This window comes from Dicentrarchus labrax, unplaced genomic scaffold (genome assembly GCF_905237075.1).
Source record: "Dicentrarchus labrax unplaced genomic scaffold, dlabrax2021, whole genome shotgun sequence".
Lineage (NCBI taxonomy): Eukaryota > Metazoa > Chordata > Actinopteri > Moronidae > Dicentrarchus > Dicentrarchus labrax.
This window is the reverse complement of record NW_026136702.1, coordinates 4,114,466-4,135,381: the sequence shown is the minus strand read 5'-3', so window position 1 is coordinate 4,135,381 and position 20,916 is coordinate 4,114,466. Positions and strand designations below refer to the sequence as shown.

At 39.6% G+C, this 20,916-nt stretch overlaps 2 protein-coding genes across 3 annotated transcripts; both read left to right on the top strand.

Annotated features, from left to right (window-relative positions):
- The first annotated feature begins 265 nt into the window (after positions 1-265).
- Positions 266-10,422, top strand: mocos (molybdenum cofactor sulfurase). The gene is made up of 15 exons (XM_051377829.1): positions 266-563; positions 1,826-1,915; positions 2,007-2,073; positions 2,182-2,826; positions 2,935-3,011; positions 3,101-3,300; positions 3,397-3,513; positions 3,602-3,985; positions 4,094-4,256; positions 4,387-4,474; positions 4,827-4,951; positions 6,686-6,782; positions 6,923-7,064; positions 7,173-7,277; positions 7,391-10,422. Exons 1-15 carry the CDS (start codon positions 452-454, stop codon positions 7,493-7,495), a joined length of 2,517 nt encoding a protein of 838 aa, XP_051233789.1. The 5' UTR covers positions 266-451; the 3' UTR covers positions 7,496-10,422.
- Positions 10,423-12,950: 2,528 nt separating this feature from the next.
- si:ch211-117n7.7 (Monoacylglycerol lipase ABHD12-like) lies at positions 12,951-18,750 on the top strand. 2 transcript variants are annotated; one of them, XM_051376054.1, is made up of 13 exons: positions 12,951-13,164; positions 15,311-15,426; positions 15,524-15,629; positions 15,764-15,883; positions 16,039-16,069; positions 16,174-16,219; positions 16,529-16,658; positions 17,260-17,297; positions 17,376-17,455; positions 17,556-17,638; positions 17,739-17,817; positions 17,937-18,058; positions 18,174-18,750. In XM_051376054.1, exons 1-13 carry the CDS (start codon positions 13,076-13,078, stop codon positions 18,193-18,195), a joined length of 1,062 nt encoding a protein of 353 aa, XP_051232014.1. In that variant the 5' UTR covers positions 12,951-13,075; the 3' UTR covers positions 18,196-18,750. The 2 variants fall into 2 exon arrangements, with proteins under 2 accessions (XP_051232014.1, XP_051232023.1); XM_051376063.1 differs by having other exon boundaries at positions 12,952-13,168.
- Positions 18,751-20,916: the final 2,166 nt, after the last annotated feature.

Genomic DNA, 20,916 nt, shown 5'->3' with positions numbered 1-20,916 from the left:
AATAAAAAGTAATAAATTACATTCTTTTGAGTAACTATCCCAACTCTGTATGGCAATATATGAATATTTTACATGTGAAACAATAATTAATCTTACATTGTAACTTTACTCTTCCTCTCTCTCTGTGTGTTTTTGTGCCATGTCAGTAAACTATAAACTATGTAGGTTAAAAGTTGTGAGGGGGGGGCGGAGATAGTAAAAATCACATGATTACAGAGCAGTTATTACAACTAGTGACCAAACTCTGTGGGAGTTGAAGGGACTTCTCATATGTCAACATGGCCACAGCAGTAAACAGTCTCGAGCTGCTGTGCACGAGGACTACAGAGGGGTTATAAAGGCTCAGCTGCTGCTCGCGGACTTCAGACCCTGAAAACATCAAGTCAATGAGCATAAAAGCAGTTGTGTGCTCAGCGGTGTGTCTCCGGCTGTACTGTCTGTCTCTCGATCGATGGATTTCCAAACACTGTGCACTTTTAAAAGTTTCGAGCAGGTCTGGAGTCGGTACGGTTATGGGGAGGACTTCCAAGGCGTGATGGAGCGCGAGTTCACACGGATTAAAGGTAACGATTGAGTTCAGTCATGAGTGGCAGGGACAGGGAAGCAGGGGCGGATCTAGAGAAATGTTCATAGGGTGGCCATAAGGTGGCATTAAAAGGCCCAGTGTGGAGCTATTGGCAGACATGGATATCAATAGGTGTGTTTTCATTAGTGTATAATCACCTGAATATAGGAATCATTATGTTTTCCTTCAGTTAGAGTGAGATGTTTTTATCTACAGATGCTGCAGGCAGGGGCGTTTCCAGATGTTTTTGAGTAGGGTGGCACAAGTGACCTCTGCAAGGGTGACATGAAGTATGTGTCTCAGCTTTCCATCATTCCCACTTTATGTGATTCAGATACTGTTCAGGGACCCCAGTATGCAGAAATATTCAAATAGACTCGGCGAAAATAACACTTTTATACCATATGCAAAAAAATAAATGCATGGTTTATGCATGAGACTAGCTTAAAGTGAGAATGTCTACAAAGGGGAAACTTGTGTGTTAGTACTGAACCCATTTCATTCAGATATCTAGGTCAAGGGATCCCTTTGATAATGGCCATGCCAGTTTTTTCCCGTGCTTAAATCTTGCCTAACTTTGGAGTGTCATTAATCCCTCTTCCCGACATGCAAGCATGACATGGTTGGTACCACTGGATGCGTTACAGCATCTAGTTCCATATGATACCTTACAGTTGATACCTGTTACAGCCTCTGAAAGACAGTGCAGAGGGCAAGAGGTAAGGATAGGCCCCCATTTTGGAAACGCCCCTGGCCCTCCATGGAGTCTGCCAGTAGCCTGGAACGAACAAACCAAACACTGGCCGTAGATAGAGTTTCACGGCCACCATAGTTTCTCCGACACACTTCACAGGCTGTTCTCATTCCCACGTTGTCAAATACAGACTCGAGCAGTGTTCAGCTGGTTGAAATCTGAAACTAGATGGCACTAAATCTTAAACGCCGGTCCTTTAAGGTGTGGCACAAATATATAATATCCTGATTTAACTGCAAATAATCACATATATCAGTATTTGCATGGAAAAGACCCGAAATGAATATATTTGAACTCATAAACATTACATTATTGTGGCCCATTAGTAAAGCACTGAATAGAAAGTGTTAATTTCCATTTTTTAACATGTTATTAATAATATTAATAAAAATAAATGTGTTAAATATGACCACATTTGACACCAAACTGGTCAGACATGTTTTAGGTCTGCCCCTGGTTGCCGCAGTAAGCTGAACCTCATGTAGCTGCTCTTTCATTGTAAACAGGGATAACTTATCTGGATCATGCAGCAACTACTCTGTACCCTGAGTGTCTGATCAGGGACTACTTCCAGGACATTTCAAGGAACGTATACGGTGAGAGAAATCACATAGAAATATTATTTTTATGAGTTATTTTTTTATTCACTCATAAAAAGTGTTTAAGTACTGTTATATGTCCCAACAGGAAACCCTCACAGCCATAACCCCAGCAGCAGATTGACACATGACACAGTGGACAGGGTGAGATACAGGTAAAGTCTATTCATGCCCTCAGAGGCCTTTATAATTGGCACATGTGACTCCTTTGAATGAGACTTCGCTGGATCAAATGAGTGAAAAAACTGAACATTTTCTTACAGGGTATTGCAGCATTTTAACGCCACCCCTGAGGAGTACTCTGTGATTTTCACTTCTGGTTGTACAGCCGCTCTCAAATTAGTGGCTGAGAGCTTTCCCTGGAGCCCGCATACTGAGAGCGAAGTGGGGAGTCACTTCTGCTACCTCACTGACAGCCATACCTCTGTAGTTGGCATCAGAGGACTGACTTCTGGCCGGGGTGTAGTTACCCTGCCTGTCTCGCCGCAGGAAGTGGAAAACAGGGCAAAGGATGAGGCTGAAGGTGACGGTGTTGTTTGCCAGACGCCGCACCTCTTCTGCTACCCAGCACAGAGCAACTTCTCTGGAAGGAAGTATCCCCTTAGCCATGTGAAAGGCATCCAGGCAAGACGCCTTTACCCAGCATGTGAGCACCAAGGCCGCTGGTTTGTGCTGCTCGATGCTGCCGCTCATGTCAGCTGCTCCCCTCTAAACCTACAGGAGTGCCCTGCTGATTTCATTCCCATCTCTTTCTACAAGATGTTTGGCTTCCCTACAGGTCTGGGGGCTCTTCTTGTCCGTAACGACGCAGCAGGCATATTAAAAAAGACTTATTTTGGAGGAGGCACAGCAGCAGCTTACCTTTCTGGAGAAGATTATTATGTGCATGCGGCAAACATTTCTGACAGGTATAGTACTGTACAAGCCTGCCAAATCCCTGATATTCTCTTCACAGTTGTTGTATAGCTCCTGCAACCTTATTCTAAAATGCCATGTTTTCCTTCTCCCTGATAAAGATTTGAAGATGGCACTGTCTCTTTTTTGGACATCATTGCGGTAAATCACGGTTTTGAAGCTCTTTACAGGATCACAGGTACTGTAACAATGCATATGCAAGTTGTTCAGAATGATACAGGTTAACATCAGCAGCATTCTTGTCTTCTTCCCTTTTTGTGCCTTCAGGGGGCATGCACAACATCCAACAGCACACGTTTGGCTTGGCACGCTACACTTACATGCTGCTGTCAAGTGTTTGCCATGGCAACGGGCGACCAGTGGCTCAGATATACACTGAAGGCCAGTTTGAGAGTCCAAGCACACAGGGTGCAGTCCTAAACTTCAACCTCAAGGACTCTCATGGACAGATAATTGGGTATTCTCAGGTGGATTTAATAAATATGATTTTTTTTTATTTCACTGTTTAATTACTGCGTAGGCAGAACTGGTAGATATTAAAACGATTCCTCTTTTGCCCTCAGGTTGACAGAATGGCAAGTCTGTTCAATATACATGTGCGCACAGGTTGCTTCTGTAACACTGGGGCCTGTCAGTCCTTCCTCGGAATCACCAATCAGCAGATGAGGAGAAACTTGCAGGTAAGAGATCAAGGAATAGGAAAAATGTCAAAGTGTGTTAAGGGGGCATGTGTAGGTAGAATAAAACATTGTCTTTTTCCTCTTCAAGGCCGGCCACGTCTGCGGAGACAGCATCGACCTGGTGGACGGCCAGCCGACCGGATCTGTTCGCGTGTCGTTTGGCTACATGTCAACATTTGAAGACTGTCAAAAGTTCCTGAACTTTGTTGCAGAGTGCTTCGTAGAGAAACCGCTCACGTTGGACCAAGTGAGACTGGAGGAGTTAAAAACAGCCACAGCAGCGTCCCGGGGCTCAAACGAACATTATCCAATCAAAATCACTAATGGAGAAATATTTAAAGCAGATGAAAAGGAGAAGCCTACAGAAGCATCACTGAGGGGATTTGCACTCAGAGAACCAAACAGCCACGGGGAGGCTTATACTCTGACCAACATCTACATATATCCCATCAAATCATGTGCAGCATATGAGGTTTGAGGATAAGCCAAACATTTCTTCCTCTCACTTATTTCTGTCTCTGTCTCAATTTTTCTGTCTCTGTCTCTGTTTTGATTTAATTCGGCACTGTTCTTCATGCAGGTGCACGACTGGCCAGTGGGACCGCAGGGTTTGCTGTATGACAGAGGCTGGATGGTGGTGAATGGAAACAGCGTGTGCCTGAGTCAGAAGAGAGTGCCCCCTTTATGCCTCATTCGCCCACAAGTCCACCTGCCCTCAAACAAATTGCTCCTGCAGGCATCAGGTCAGACAGTCTGTCAGCGGCTCACTGGAAATAAACACACTGTTTAACCAGAAGAAGTTTCAATCAGCCGTATTTTCTGCTATAAATTCTGTTTGTTAGAGGGTTTATATTTTTTCACATTGCCCTGCAGGGATGGATACCATTTCGGTTCCCCTGGAAAACAGCACTGAAATGCACAGAAGCTATCCAGTGTGTCAGAGTAAAGTTTGTGGTGACAGGTGAGTTGGCAATGTTAAAACATCTGACAGCAGCAGCTGCAGGAAACACTGAGACACATATCATTTGTTGTGTATTTTTCACTCATATCAGTGCATTCTCTCCCTACCTTTCTACAGGGCATGGCATTTTAGGGCCTCATGCTCTCAGTTTTATATGAAAGTCTGTTATTTGCTATTTTTAATGGAGGACGATATTAATATCCTCATATACCTGGATGACTAGTCACAAGTTAACAAAAAGCTATTCATCTAGTGTTTCTTGGATTAGCTGTCGCACCAAATAGTAAGCAGCATCAAAGTCTGTAGATTTCCCTCGGGGGCCTCCACAACATAATCCTCCTCTTTTCTCCAGGGTGGAGACTGTCGACTGTGGGGATGAGGCGGCATCGTGGCTCTCAGACTTTCTTGGACAGCCCTGTCGCCTGATAAGACAAAGTCCTGATTTTACCCGAGGCATGAAGAAGAGGCCTAGTGGAGGTATTAGCATTTCACCTATTTGTGAACCTTGGAGTTATCTGTCATACGGTACACGGGCAATGCAAGGTCGCATTTCCTGCTAATACTACACTTACTAGTTGTTGCAGTGACCTTGTATTCCCTTCTGGTCCCTTGGAATTTGGACGTTTCCTTGTCTGCTTTTGCAGTTACACTGCTTAAAAACACCAGTTTGTTGTGTAAAAGAAATCTGGTGAAATTCAGGCTGAGGGTGGGTGATGTAAGTGTTGGGCATCTTACTTAAAAAAGTATTTAGTTATAGTTACAAATTACTTCTCCCAAAAAGTAACTGAGTTAGTAACTCACTTTGAATTTCCCTGGCTCGTCGCCATTTTCTCTGTCTTGTGTTTATAGCCTAGTAGTTAGAGCGTGCAGTGAGACAGTGTGAGCAGGGCATCTGCCCACCCAGCCAATCATCATCGCATCGCATCAAAAAAGTGGAAACTGTGATTTAAAATGTCCCCACATAGGATCAGCTTTAACACCACCTCTTGGGATTAAGAGTGCTTTAAAATGATTAGCAAGCAAGCAGGGAAGTTGAAACAGCTTAACATAAATGGCTAAATGGTTGAAATAGAAGATAAGGGATCGATTGCTACAATACTAAAGGTTTAAATAACTTAAATCAATGAATAAATGGTTGAAATAGTTGTGGTAGTAGACATATGAATGCAGACTTGACCAAACACTGACATTATTGTCACTTTTATTTTTGTTAATATCCATATGAACATATTTGGAACAAGATAAAGATAGCTGTTTATTATAACATATGATAAGTGATAATTAAGTCTTGACAGAAAATCTTTGGCACTTACTACAGGGAGATTTTTTTGTGATCAAGATGCTTCAAAACAGTAACCCCACAACCCAACGGTTCACACTGAGCTGAGCTTACCCTGATGACATAATCAAGGTAATTCTCTCAGCCTTTAGAAAGCTTCCTCCGGCGCCACAGAAGACATTATACAACTGTTTTCACAGTCTGAGTAGTACTCCTCGTGACAACTAAACAGACCCTAGTGGGTAAAATCAGAGTGCCTCTTTAATATCTATAATCGCATTAGGCCTTCGCTGGCTCTCTTACATCTATGAGCAGCACTTCTGTTTGGCATTATTAAATTCACAGGGCTTTTTTTTTTTTTCATCAATATGATGAATTATTTTAGTTTTTGTGGGGTTTCATTCACTGTGTGATCATATTCCCATCTGGCTATTTTATGTATAAACTGTTTATAAATTTAATCTCTGACATAAGTACTATATCACAGTATACTGGATATCGATATTTGACGAAACAATCTCATCACAAGATCCATTTAGTAGCCGTTCTGGAGATTTTGATCGTATCACACAATCTTTCTCAGCAGATGGCGTTTGCTCAGTTGTCATTGAATTGTAAATGTTTAAATTTACATTTTCAGAGCATTTCAAGGACTTCTTGTTGGCTTAAAAGTTGAGATTGATATTGCTGTATAAAATTACACACACAGTGACACCCACCCATATTTAATGTATTATTAATCGTGAGTGCACATTTTGATCAGTATTGACAAAAGTAAGACTAAAGTCACACATTTTCTACCCTCTGTATCACGGTAGAAGCTCAGTTTGGCTGTTTTAGGATGCAGACTGCTCGAACCAGAGATCAGAATGTTTTTTTTTTTTCTCAAATCAAATAAATCATTGGGGTAATATAAAGTCTTTTCCTCCTAGCTGCCACCTCCTCATCCCTCTCCCTGGTGAATGAAGCTCAGTATCTCATGATCAACCGTGCCAGTGTGGAGCTCATTCAGAAACTAATGAGCAGCAGGTTTGGACACATGATGTGTTATTCAAAATATGCGACGCTCTGGTGAAAAAACATCAGGATGCGTAGACGCCCACACATTTACATTACAGTGGATGATTTGCATACAGAATAACATGCCATTTCCACATTCCCTTCCTCAGACAGGACGATTTTGAGGGCGATCGGCTTCTTGACACACAGAATGTCATTAGCCGCTTCCGAGCCAATTTAGTCATCGCTGGAGTAGAACCATTTGAGGAAGATAATTGGTCACACTTGATTATTGGCAACACTCGATTCGTGGTGAGCTGACACTTTGAGATGAATGATGAAATCTTCAAATGCACTAAAAAGGATTTTTTCTCTTAAAACAAAAATATGAATGTTCTCCCTGTGGGATTAACCGAAAAGGTCGCAGGTCAGTGTGGAAGATGCCAGATGGTTGGAGTGGACCAGGACACTGGGACCAAAACAAAAGAGCCGTTAATGTCTCTGTCAGCCTGCCGCACCGGGAAGGTCAGCCCAAAACAACTGCTGCTCGTTCATGTAGATGCTATGTGTGTAGCTATGTGAAGTGCATGGGGCATGACAAGATAAATCACTTTGCCTGTTGTTTTATACATTTCTAGGTGACTTTTGGTGTGTACCTGACCCATCAGCTACCAGAGGGCTCCACTACAGCGAATGTCCTCTCTGCTGGGTCACCCATATATCCAGAGCCACACAGTTCTTGAAGAAGTCATCCGTGAGATCCTCTTTATTTATTTTGGTGACACTTTTTTTTGTCCTAAGGGCTCATTGTTCTGCTGTGCGTCCCAAAGATCACCTGTCAAACACTGTGGGGAGTTTCTATAGACGCTGCTCTTTTCTTTGTGTGTGTAGCGCTAGTGGCTTTTGTCCTCTTAGATGTCCTTCTCATACCAAAGCATGAGATTATATTCAATTCAAGTCTGTTTTGATGGAAAATGAATGAGATTTTTGGATTTTTTCCCCCCAATGATTTCATTCCAAAAATATGTGCAATATAGTAGATGTGAAAAATTATTATTTGGATGTATTACTGCTATTCGAGCCAAAACATGTCAGGCTTGATGCAATAATCGCTGCTCATGTTAACCTCCCAGACAGTTCTTCCTTTGTTTATTCCCATGGAGGATTATATTGCTATTTATTCCGAACACACCACCACTGTGCTGCCAGAAATATGAAACATATTGCTCTCTGTAATGGAAAAACCTACCAGACACTGTGATCAGTATGTGCTCCTCATGTGCTGCAGACTTGGACATCCAATTTCATTCAAGAAAAAGTAATAAATTAATGTTAAGAGGGTAGAAAATGTGAATTTAATTAATCCAAGTGGCATGCTTGTACATAAAGTACGTATGTGCTAAACCGTTCTCGCAGTAAAATTGCCCCTGTGTATTGTGCACATATGGTGTAGTTGTAGGTTTAACGTGGCTGCTGTGTGCCCCAAGGTTTGGTACTGTTTGTAGAATGTTTGCAAATCTGTGCCCACATTAAATTAATATGTATAAATGTATCCACAGATTGGATAAGGTAGATAATGGCACTGGGGATTCCAAACAAACCCAGATGGAGATAGATGACGAATTAAAGCTGTGACCCGCCAAAGTTTAGATAATTATTCAAGATAAAAACTTTCAAGACAGCCTTGTCCTGCATCAGAAAAATATGCAGTTAGAACTACAGAGAGATAATAGAACAATAGGGCAAGCGTCAGGGAGAATAAAAAACTGAATTTGTCAAAAAAAGAAGCATATTAAGTCTGAATGATTGTTAAAATATAAGAGAGTTGTATAAAAAGTTACTAAAAATATTAGGAAAACGCTCATATCTGATGCATACAGGAAATAATTGCTCAAAATTCATCCAAATTGTTTGTTGTACACAGACTTCCTGCAGTTATTGTGTTCACTATTTGGGTTCATTGCATTGAATATAATATGAAAAAGCCATAAAATATGGATAGGGGGGTCAGGGGTCGTCAGTTTACTCAATGATAGAAAATAGATCCCTTTAGGAAAAAGGTTGGGAACCACTGAATTAAAGGGAGTACCTACATAAAGTGTCTTAGTGAGGATTTGAACTACCATGAGCATCCAGAACAGCTTCAGTGCTCTTTGGCATTGAGTCTCCAAGTCGCTGGAACTCTGCTGGAGCGATGAACACCGTAACTCTTCCAAAAGATATTCCCTTGTATGGTATTTTTAAAGGCCAGGATATGATTCATGTCATTTCAATACTCATTAAAAGCCTTCAGTGACTCATCTACTCTGGTTTTTCCTTTAAAATGTCACCAAGTTCTACCTCTACAATCATCTCCTACTGGTGCACAATCTCACTGTTACTGTTATTTATTATCTTGTCCTGTGAACGTGAACAAAAAAGACAAAAACAAAGAACAGGCAGGAAACCAACAGACAGATATTTGGTTACAATAATGTGATCCCATTGTTTCTTAACCATATCATTTTGTCAATTCAGTCTTCCCAGCATCTTTTCACAAGCAACAACTTCCATCGTTTGTTCCCTCCACATTTCCCAACATCTTAGAATCAACTGAGAACACGTTATTGATCCAGCTGTTATTACTCTAAATGAAAATGTACTCAACTGTGGTGCTGTAGTGTTGTCCCAGAGGAGACATACTGTAACCTTGGTGACCTTAAACCCATTTTATTTAGTAGTGCTGGGGTGTAGTAATATATGTGAAGTATTTTGTATTGAATACATTTGCCTCTGGCTTCTCTGGCGTATTTTTTTTTTTATCATTGGAAGGAATCCGCTCCCATATTGCTTCATCAAATGTACAGCCCAGGTCTTTTTCCCCATATCATCCTCATTGTTGTTTACCCAAGGACATACCTCATACCACTTTGATGCTTTATGAAACATGTTGGCAGCTGTAGGTAGAGCTCTACCGTGTTGGTATGATGGAAGTGAAGTTTCAGCTTTAATACAGTGTGTAATTATGAAACATTTCCAAAGATGGCCTTCTGCGAATAGGTCATTTAATATTCTGCTACCTTGTATTTCCTGTGAATGTTTGATGTCTGAAATAAACTGAACTAAAGAATAATTGAGGTTGCAGGAACCGAGCCAAATAATTATTTTTAATTAAATAAAAATGTATTTTCCTAGACATAAAGTACCTTTGGGTAGTCAGCCTTCTCCTATCTCTCAACTCGAATCTATAAAACTGTGGTTACTGAATAATCAAATGTGCTGTCATAAGCTGGAGTAGTGCTTCTGTCATTGTCTGTGCTTATATGCTTTTCTATCCTTTCCTGTAATTTCCTTTATGTGTCATGTGGTTATAGGACATATAGGAGAAATCAGTATGGCCATTGTGTTCCTGTTGTTTGTTCTTATGTGCTTTTATCTGTGCTTATGTGATTTTGTCTGTACTTATCTGCTCTGTATTTATGTGATTTTATCTGTGCTTATGTGCTTTTTTGTATATTTTATTTTAATGTGTCTGATATGCCATCAACCCGCCAGGGACTGCAGATGAAAAATAACCCTGTGTGGCTAAATCTGGCACATTTACTGTACTAATTAATGTACATTGTCCCTTTTTTTAACAAATAAACAAATAAAAAAAAATTATTTATATTTTATGCAAGTTTTAAATGCATTGCATGAGTTTGCTTTTTGTGTCACATAACTTTCCGACCAGTACAGTATGGAGGACTGAAAGTGCCACAATTAAATAAATAAATACACCATTAAATAATTACTTAAACGTGTCATTAATTAATTAAAATTGGAATTAAATACATAAATATGATATTAAATGTGTCATTAATTAATTCAAATACCGATTAATTTAATGTAAAATACATATATAATTATTTCACTATTTACATTTACATTTCATGGTCCTGCGTTGCAGTGCTTCATGAATTACTTAAAACTGTCAAACTCACCCATCAAATCAATTCCAGATAATGGATCGATGCAGAGCTAGTGAACACATTCCAATACACTGGGTGGCGCTATTGGACTACTTCTTCTAAATCTGCAGTGACTCTGTGGTCAATATCTTGGTCAGAAAGTGTGGAAATAACTCCAAGAACTTCAGTAAGTTCCTCTGCTTTACTCGCTACATGCTCTGGGTCAGCAGCTCCTGCTTCCACATCCTCTGCTAAGTCTAAAAAATAAATGTTTAACTTTGAAAAATAAAGTGTAGCAGCAGCTTGAGTTTCCCTTTTTCTTTGTTAACTGTTTCATATCTTGATTAACAGTCTCAACAAATTTTATAAATGAATATCAACACATCTTTACAATTGAACAGTTTCTCTTTCTTTCCCTTTTATATCTTTCTATACACTTTCTGTTGTTCAGTGAGAGAATCTAACCTCTCTCCCTCGTTGGGCAGTGAATGAATGGGTCAGGATCAGTGTTGGTCATCTTACTTTAAAAAAGTAATTAGTTATAGTTACAAATTACTAATCCCAAAAAGTAACTGAGTTAGTAACTCAGTTACCACATTGTAAAAGTAATTAGTTACTCAGCAAAGTAACTGTAACGTTATTTTTATGGTCTATAATTACATTCTGTAACATCTTCTATAAAGTTAAAGATGTTTATTATCACTGAATAAAGAATAAAAACACTATATACAGTATTTTAGAACATTTGGTATTTATTTGAACTCAATAGATTACAGCCAGCCATATGCATAGAAATAAAAATATATACAAAATAAATATTGAAAACAAAATTCACACGTTACATAAACATTCTTGCCTTTAACTTCAGTAAGCCAGTAGTAGTGTCAGTACTTCCAGTTTGATATCACTACCTTTGAATTTCCCTGGCTCGTCGCCATTGTCTCTGTCTTGGCATCCGCCCACCCAGACAATCATCATCACCACGCTGCCCTCTGCTGGCAGCTGATGTGTGGCTGTCAGAAAGCCTGACACCGCTGCACTTCATTCACCACATTGTAGGAACGCAAGTAACGCGCCACTTTACATTCTCAGTAACGGTAACGGCGTTACAACGATGGGAAAAGTAATTAATTAGATTACCCCGTTACTGAAAAAATAACGCCGTTATACTTAAACGCCGTTACTCCCAACACTGGTCAGGATACTGGTTGACTGATCATATTGGGATCTGAGACTGCTTATTTTCTGTGGCCTTGTTCAGACTTGAGTGGGTATGTTTGATGAAAACTTTGTGTTTTGTCTCATAGTGGCGTTTCACACTGGCACTTTTAATCAGCGCCACGGTCTCTGAACATGAGACACACTGGTTATGTGCTCCCAGGGGGAAGAATGAATGTGAATGAATCTGTCCATTAAAAGCTCAATTTTCTATCCACTTTTCTCTTCTTAGAGAGCGCCATAAATCTTCTGTTGTCTCCCGCTCACTCATCTCTCCGTTTCCTCTCCATGTATCTGTGACTTCTCTTTCCGTCTGTCTCTCCTCTCTCATCGCTCTCATCTCTGTATTCAGTCGCGCTGTTTAAACAGATTTGATTGGCTGAGCAGCATCAAGTGGGATGGCTTAACTAGCATGCGATTGGTCTGTGAGCTTCCTGATCTGCTAAACAAATACCGTAAAGACTAAAAAAGCTGTGCTGGTTAAAATAGAAGCTCCCCATCAAAATTTAGAATCCTCAATAATGAATTGATTATAGGTCTGGGATTCGCATAGGACGGTGTCTGGGTCCAGACTCGCCTGTTAGCGACCTCTGCCCTAGAAAGTTCATGAAGATCTTCCAGGCACTCTACTTCAGACCAAAGCAATGGATCAGGTTAGATTCGCGTTGGCCCCACCCTCTGAGTTTGATGGGTGAGTTTGACAGTTTTAAGTAATTCATGAAGCACTGCAACGCAGGACCATGAAATGTAAATGTAAATAGTGAAATAATGATATATGTATTTTACATTAAATGAATCGGTATTTGAATTAATTAATGACACATTTAAGTAATTATTTAATGGTGTATTTATTTATTTAATTGTGGCACTTTCAGTCCTCCATAGAACAGATGGTATCAGATTTGTTGGTACAATAACAGGAACTGGTTAACAGTTAACAACGTTATGGTTGTTGTATTTAAGGTGGCGCCGCGTTTATCATAGAATGTTTGCTATAAAATATATTGTATTTAAAGCGGCGCCACCTTAAAAAACCCAGGTTCCTCCCCCGAGTTAAACTGCACTTTGACCAAAACTTCTTGTTAGCCGCTAACAAACTGCTTGACGGGGGCCAGACGATTGAATATAGTTATATATATATATTAAAGTTTATTTCCAGTGACTTATACTGACGTTATGGTGAGGAACCGGGTCGTTAAACAGGATGGTTCATCCTCCACAGCCAGCAAAGTCCAGAGGTCTGCCCGAGTCGAGAGGAAAGAGCCGTGAGTAAGCGTCACTTATCATTAGCTCACAACTAACAGCTGTTGGGTGAAGCGTGAGGAAGAGGTCGTAATATGAAGGATTTCTGCAGAAAGATCACTCTGCACATAAGTATCAACCAACCAAGATCAACCAAGTTAGTAATTATTTGTAACTCATCTGTTGTAGTGATCAGAGCGAGTGACAACCCTGCAGGTGAGAAGACAACATGCAGCTCAAAGTGCTTCACATAGCACAATTAAAGCAAAAAGGAACAATAAATAACATTTAGGAGGTCCAAAATAATGTAAAAACCAATTATTTAAACTTAAAACTAAGCATATAACAGCCAGGTTAAAGATAAAGGTCTTTATTTTCCTTTTAAAAATACAGAGAGAGCTCATCACAGTTATATCCAGAGGTAGTGATACTTGCAAATGATTAAATAATAGATGTTTTTTGCTGTAGGTGCTGGATAATATATGGTAGAGCAAGATACAATAGTGAAAGAACATCCTAAGTATAAAAACACCTCAGATCCTAGAGTAGCCCTCTTGGACTTTGTTATAAACATTTAATATTCTGTGGTAAAAATACTTTTTAATAAATATAAAAAATGTTGGAAATGTGCATTTATTGAAGAAGCAGACACCCCTAATGGAAATGACACTAATGGACACAGGGAGGTGTGTTGTGAATTTGATTTAACATCAAGGACTGAGAAAAAATATCACTAAACTTTAGTTAAAGTTATAAATTATCATCCTCATACCCAAGTTTTGGTTGTAAACCTGAGTTATTTGGTAAAATGCATCCCCAAATGACCAACAAAAGTTGCCTCACATCACACTGCAGTTGTGCCATCATTAAAAATCTGGTTTGAGCTTTTTGGACTTTCTTTGGAAGCTAATAGTAAAGTGAAAGTGTGAACTCTGGACGGATGAGGCGACAGTTTGATGGCTGCTGAAATGAATGACCTCCTATACGTTTCCCTCGAGCTGTGTGGAGAAATCAGTCCTGGACTAAGAGGGCTCTTCTGGCTGATTAGAGTGTTAATGGAGGGGGTGGGATGTATTGTCCATTAATTGGCAGAAGTCTGAATAGCATCCTCTCTTCTGCTGTTGCCTCGAGGGATTCAAGACGGACTCCAATGACAGCCTGCCTTCTTGATTAGATTATTCAGTTCTTCTCTCCCATATTAATGTTTCCATATTAATGCTACAACCACAGACTGGTCGGACATGTGTGCAAGCAGCTCTGTATTGTATGTGCCAATGGGCCTGAGTGTACATTGCCATGTTCTTCTACATCTGTTGTCAAATCTGCCGGTTTGGAGCTGTGGTTCTTTTTGCACAACTCAACAAAAGTTATCCACTACATGGTCATCCTCAGGTGTTACCACAAGTGACTGTACTGAACACCCACTTTCACTGACTGAAACAGTAGATTTTAGCAGTAGAGCGGTGATTCACAGTCACAGAAACAACCGTAATCTGATAACTCTGTCAGAAATAATAGGCTGCTGAGCTATTAACCTTATGTTATTAACCTACTGTATTATTATGTGCACTGCTTGTAATAGGCTAGTTTTGTACTTAACTTAATGTGACAGCTTGGACTAGCAACAGACACAAAACGTACTATTGAACTGAAGACCGTCAGAATCAGCAGTGAACGCTGGGCCGTATTAACGGTGATGCATTTACTTACTAACGTAGACACTGAGGCGCATTTGAATGGTGATGTGACGGCTCCGCTTAGGAAAGTGATTTGAATCTGCAAAGTGATTCGTGATTTCCATCCTGAGCGCCTCACATTCACCCTCCGCAGCCAAAATGGATCGGAGCTGAAGTCAGATATTTAAGTGGGTGATGAGAAGAGGTGAGAGTGAAACTTTTCCAATGTTGCTGTGGTGTGGATTTGGTGTTGTAACACTTGTTTAAATTGGACGTGTTGATAGGAGAGTGTGAGCTGGCTCTGAAGAAGGGTGCTAATCAGTTTATTTCAGTCTGTTCTTGTTTGGCTTAGTTATAAAAATCACAATACAACAAATATTATTAATAATACTTCCCTAAAGAAGGGTCATCTGCCTTTACTGACCTAAGATATGTAAGATAATAGTTAGATGGTCTGTAACCACATTTGTTTTATCTCTCTGTCTGTTCTCAGGTCCCGGTGGTGGCTGAAAGGAGGCTTATTGGCTCTCTTTGTTATTTTCATTTTGGTGCCTTTCTCGCTGAGAATACTCCCAGAATTAATCCAGCACCTTGTTTACGCTCACAGAAGTAAGTGAATTCCCCTCTTCTGACTCCTGGAGGTACTCCAAATCCTCAAGTTGCTCTCAAAAAAAGGGGCCCACCTCTCTTCTTTTCCTGTTTATAGTCAGGGTGCCATTCTTTGTTGACCTCAGCCGACCTGCTGATCTCTCCCTTAATCACACCATCAACATGTACTTAACATCAGAGGAAGGAATCTCCCTGGGTGTATGGTGAGTACAATGCAAGGTCAGCTGTTTTTTTTTTTCTGTTTCTCGCATTGATATAAAAATACTAACGACTTTTTTTAATGATCCAAATATCATTTGAGTCTCTTAAGCAAGTGTATTGTTTTGGACTGCTCAAGGCACACTGTCCCCGAAAGTCAGTGGAAAGAGGCACAGGAGAAGGACTTGGCATGGTACCAGGACAGTTTAAGCGATGGCAGTCCAGTTTTCATCTATCTTCATGGGAACACAGGCACAAGGTATGATAAATAATGCATTTGTATTATAGTTGGCTACCGAAGAAGAAGATAGTTAAAGTGCCACCCAGCTAGACATATTTGTTTGGGGCTTTTTTTTTTTTTTTTTGGAAAACACCAATTTATTGGCACATGTTGTTTGTGAATCATTCCTACAGGGCAGCCACTCATCGGGTCGGAGTGGCAAAAGTGAGTGATCACCAACACAAACATATTAATCTTTTGGAGATCTAATAAAGGCATGAAAGTCTCAGTAGCCATTCTGATGACAAATAAGCATCATGTGTCAACAGGTATTGAGTGCACTTGGTTACCACGCACTGGTGCTTGACTACAGAGGTTGGTGCAAATTAAGATTTATGACTCTTCTTCTAAACATATTTTCCATCTCTGTGCTTCTACCTTCTTATTGATTATAATACACAACCCTCTGACATTGATTTAATATAATTTTCAGCCATATGATTACCGTAGAGTTTTCAGTTGTGCTTGATGAGTTGTTTGTTGTAAGGCAGTCAAAAGAAAAGCGGTTCAAGTTTAGGTCAGCGCCTAGTGCAGTTTCCCTCTGAGTGGCTGCCACCTGGTGGCAGTGAAGAGTGGCTCTGTGGTGCGTCAGCGAGCATTAGCTGATCTGAGAAACTCTGGCAGGGTTTGGAGATTCCACCGGGGAACCGACTGAAGCCGGTCTGACTACTGATGCCCTCTACTTGTACAACTGGGTCAAAGCACGCAGTGGAAACAGCCTGGTCGTCATCTGGGGACACTCTCTTGGCACTGGGTCTGTAAACTCCACCCCCCAAATATATACATCATTTTACTCAAGTACACACTTGTAATAATTGTTTTGGATGTGCATTAATAGCCTGCAGCATTTACACCTTAATGACCCTTTTGCTATTTATGTCTAATTGATATAATACTTAGCACAAGTATTACAAGTACAAGTGATGGTTGTAATGGCTGAACAGATGAAAAGAAGAGCTTCACTCACAAAAACACAAAATGTATCAAAAGGAAATCAGTGGAGTGTAAAACAACAAAGAATCATAGCAACAAAAGACTGTTAAGAGCAAACTACTGATACAAACTGTAGACAGATCTCAATACAGTCATATGTAGCAATAAGACACAAATTCAGGGATATGTAGGAAAACATATTATAGAAAATGCCACAAGAAGAAATAGTAGAAACTGGTACTGTAACTTATATCTAGAGGTATTTAAATAGTTGTATTTAGCTACGTTCTGCTTACATAATACATTATTTGACAGTAATCAGTAAAATATGTTGAAATGTTTAAATAAACCTGCCACCGTCAGGAGTAAGTTCAGACTGTGCACTGAATGGAGAAACTGAAGCTGTTCCTATCTCTGTGCAGAGTGGCCACTAACATAGCAGTAAAACTGACTGAACAAGGTAGGTTTTTGCTACCGGTGAATTTTTTCCAGAGGAAATAAATCAAACATCTCAATGATTATTTCGTTTTCCTTTCAGGTGTGCTCTTTGATGGTGTGATCCTGGAGGGCGCGTTCAACAGTGCTCGACAAAAGATGCCTGGTAATCCTTTCGCTTGGGTAAACGTGCCACTTGTGATATTCGGTTTATTCGTTTCACACGGCTGCTGCTACACTTACGCACAACCTCGCAATGTTTTATTTTCTTTCTGTTTTAAAGTATTACTGGACATTTCCGGGCTTTGGGTACTTTTTCCAAGAGCCATGGGCAGAAAACAAAGCCGTCTTTCCTACTGAAGAAAAGTATGTCTTCCTGAAACACAACAGTCAATATTAAATGCTTTTCATATTATTATTACCGATCAAATGCAATAACCTGATATGTGTTTTTGTCCTCCTGCAGTCTGAAGAAAATGAGAAGCCCAATCCTTTTCCTTCATTCTGAGGATGATCACTTGGTTCCCATTCACATTGCTCAGCAGGTATTACTGGCACAGTAAGCTACAGTCCCAACTGAGGTGGCATAACTGATTAAGTGTCTTCTCTAGGATAACGTTGCTGTTTAAGGTAGACTGAACTTTCTCTGCCTTTCTCTCCCAAGATGTATGAGGTAGCAGCGAATGCCCAGAATGCAGAGCGAGTAAAGCTGGTGTCGTTTGAGGGCTCTCTGGGGTACCTGCACAACGGCCTGTATAGAGACCCCCGTCTGCCTGACATCCTAAAGTGAGACAACCTTTCACTGATTATGCTTAAACTGATTGTATTCTGCAAAGCTGTGTCTGTTAAATGATCTGTTCTATTTCTACAACATAAATATCTCATCACGTCTTCTCTGCAGGAAGTTTGTGCGGTCGTTGTAACGTTGGAAAGACGACTGAAGCAGAAAAACCCCGACCAGGTCTGAGAGATTGAGATTTCAATCGATCACATTCACAATATTTTGCCTTTATGTGTGCGTGGGTTGCATAAATATGTGACTTGTTTAAAATATGTGATTTTTATGAATCAGAAATGTGTGTTAGTTTAAGAATGAATGTTAAAATTGTTCAGGTAAAACTGATATTAAAGTTAGAGCTTGGAATTCCCAATGGAAATGCAATTTGGATGAGCCATTGTTGCAGTAGGTGCCCTCTACTGGGCATTGTTGTGTGGTGATAATGCGCGTCTATAATACTGAATAATGAGTTTGGTAATCCAAGGCTTAAAATGTCTTGGTGTCAGTGACATTTCAGAATAATACGAGGAGAACAGCTGGGAAATGTCTGTTGTTTGACCTTGTTATCGCAAGTGTGATTCTTAGAAAAAAACAAAAACAGATTCTGATTTCTTTGAGTTCAACCACAGATTATATCGTACATCAGTTCTCAGTACAAATGTCATTGCAGTTTAAATACAATAAATGTTATTACTGTCAACCTGTGTTGGTGTTTACATTTTTAAAACAAGAAAACACATATTAATGTATTGGTCTCTATAAGGAAGAGATTGCAGAATTCACAGCTTTAACCTCTCATGAATTCACAATGAATTGGTTTGGATTAATTCAGGTACATGTAGCACTATTTAACGTTGCCTTGAACAATCTGTTCAACCATAAGGGTTCTTTAAAAACATAGAGGGAAGATTTATGAGGAAACCTGTAGTGACTAAACACACACGCTTACATTGAAAATGTCCTTGTGATTTTGTAAAATATCCACAAAGCTGTGTTTCCTTTCAAATGGAAATATGTTCTGCTCACTTGAGGTAATTTCTCTCAATGTCAGGAACATTCATAGTGACTGTAAATTGAATATACTGTTTTTTTTTTTTACTACAAAGTCTTAATTAACATTCCTTATTGAACCAGGTCTACTCTGCAAATTGTAATACATAGTTTAGTGCAGCCTATTATGCACAGTTTCACTACAAATTAAAGCCAATAAATAACCATAATAATGCACCTTTCATCAGGACCTTCCCACTTATTTTGTACTGATACACATTTATACAAAGTAATTCAAATCTTATTAGAATTTCAAACTCAGTTATATTTTGTGGATGTTAAATAGCATTTTTAAGGCTAAAAGGCACACGTAAATACCCAATCTGGACACTATTGTCCCACGTTTGCAGAGTGGTATCTTGGAAGCAGTGGTGGAATGTAATTAAGTACATTTACTCAAAGTACTTAAGTACAAATTCAAGGGACTTTTTACATGAAAAGTAGATAATCTCAGAGGCCAATATTATAATATTTACACCACTATGGGTGTCTGACAGCTTTAACTACTAGTTTAACTACTAGATTAATATTTTCACATCCTTCCAGTCCAGGAAACACCACAAAATGTGGTAATTTAATATTGTTCACTCAGACATACGATCTTATAGAATATGACGCATTGCTGTATATTCTATAATATATAAAGTAGTGAACATTAACTCAACCTTAAACAAATACAGCAGTAAAAATGCAGCATATATAATAGTAAAACATTGACAGGTACTTTTATCTTGAATTCTTTTAGTAAATTTTGCTTTTAATACTTAGATACTTTAACTTTTTGCAATGCATTTCATCAAGTATTTTCAATTAAAGTTAATGATCTCAACAATACTGTTGTAGATGGAGCATAGTCTTTTAATATAAATGGCCTTTGTGGTTCTGATAAAAGAAGTATAACCAACTTTATTAATAACTTAAAAACTGAAGATAGATGTAATTTATGTTCTCAATAATCCATCTATTAATTGGATTTATAAATCGAAGGTCTTAACCTATGGTATAAGGTCAGTGGGTCCCAACCTGCGGGTCAGGACCCCCACAGAGGGTCGCCAAAGCTTCATGGGGGGTGTTTGCGAGGCCTTCTTGATTTTAAGGCGTGTAAGAAAACTAAATTCAAATATACACAGTAGGGTTATATCTCAGCAATTGGTTCACTTCTGTGAAGAAATTAAAGTAAATTGTCTAATAGAACAATTAACAAGAATCAGGGACAAGAAGCCTATTAAGTATGTATGAATGTTAAAAATGATAATACAGACAGATAATTCTTTAAAAAGTTCCCTAAACAGGAAATTATCTCCTTAAAAAAACATCTAAATCAAATCAATTTTACACAAGCTTCTTGCAGTTCAGGGTTAACTGTACAGTTTTTTAAAATAATATAAAATATCCATAAAATATGTCACTTAGTCAGGGGGTTTACTCAATGACAGAAAATGGGTCTAGGTTATCCACACTGGAATTACAACCCAAACAACAGAGTTACTGTAAGCTTGAGCTCGTTGTGGATGATTTAAACTGCACTGTCAATGCACTAAAGCTGAGATATACCTTTTAACAACTTCAGGCCCAATAGGAGGCCTCATCAGACGGTGAATAGACCTGTTTGTTGTGTGCGGGAGGGGTCATGTTTCATGCAGAAGCTCTTGGCAGTCGGATGACGTGGCTGAAGGTTGCGGACGATGCGCCGACAGCGTTCCTTAACTCACCGCCGCGATCCACCGCTCCCGCGCCGCGATTGGCCGCACGGCGCCACGTGACTCCGCCTCGACCAATCCGGCGTGCGTGCGGTGAACCGGCCGCGGAGCGCTTT

Excerpts from the sequence above, each read along its gene's own strand:
- mocos (XM_051377829.1), top strand. The coding sequence starts at position 452 with ATGGATTTCCAAACACTGTGCACTTTTAAAAGTTTCGAGCAGGTCTGG. Across the intron at positions 4,952-6,685 it reads GAAGAAGAGGCCTAGTGGAG|CTGCCACCTCCTCATCCCTC; the intron begins GTATTAGCATTT and ends TTTTCCTCCTAG. Across the intron at positions 7,278-7,390 it reads CAGCCTGCCGCACCGGGAAG|GTGACTTTTGGTGTGTACCT; the intron begins GTCAGCCCAAAA and ends ATACATTTCTAG.
- si:ch211-117n7.7 (XM_051376054.1), top strand. The coding sequence starts at position 13,076 with ATGGTGAGGAACCGGGTCGTTAAACAGGATGGTTCATCCTCCACAGCC. Across the intron at positions 13,165-15,310 it reads CGAGTCGAGAGGAAAGAGCC|GTCCCGGTGGTGGCTGAAAG; the intron begins GTGAGTAAGCGT and ends GTCTGTTCTCAG. Across the intron at positions 17,818-17,936 it reads CCATTCACATTGCTCAGCAG|ATGTATGAGGTAGCAGCGAA; the intron begins GTATTACTGGCA and ends TTCTCTCCCAAG.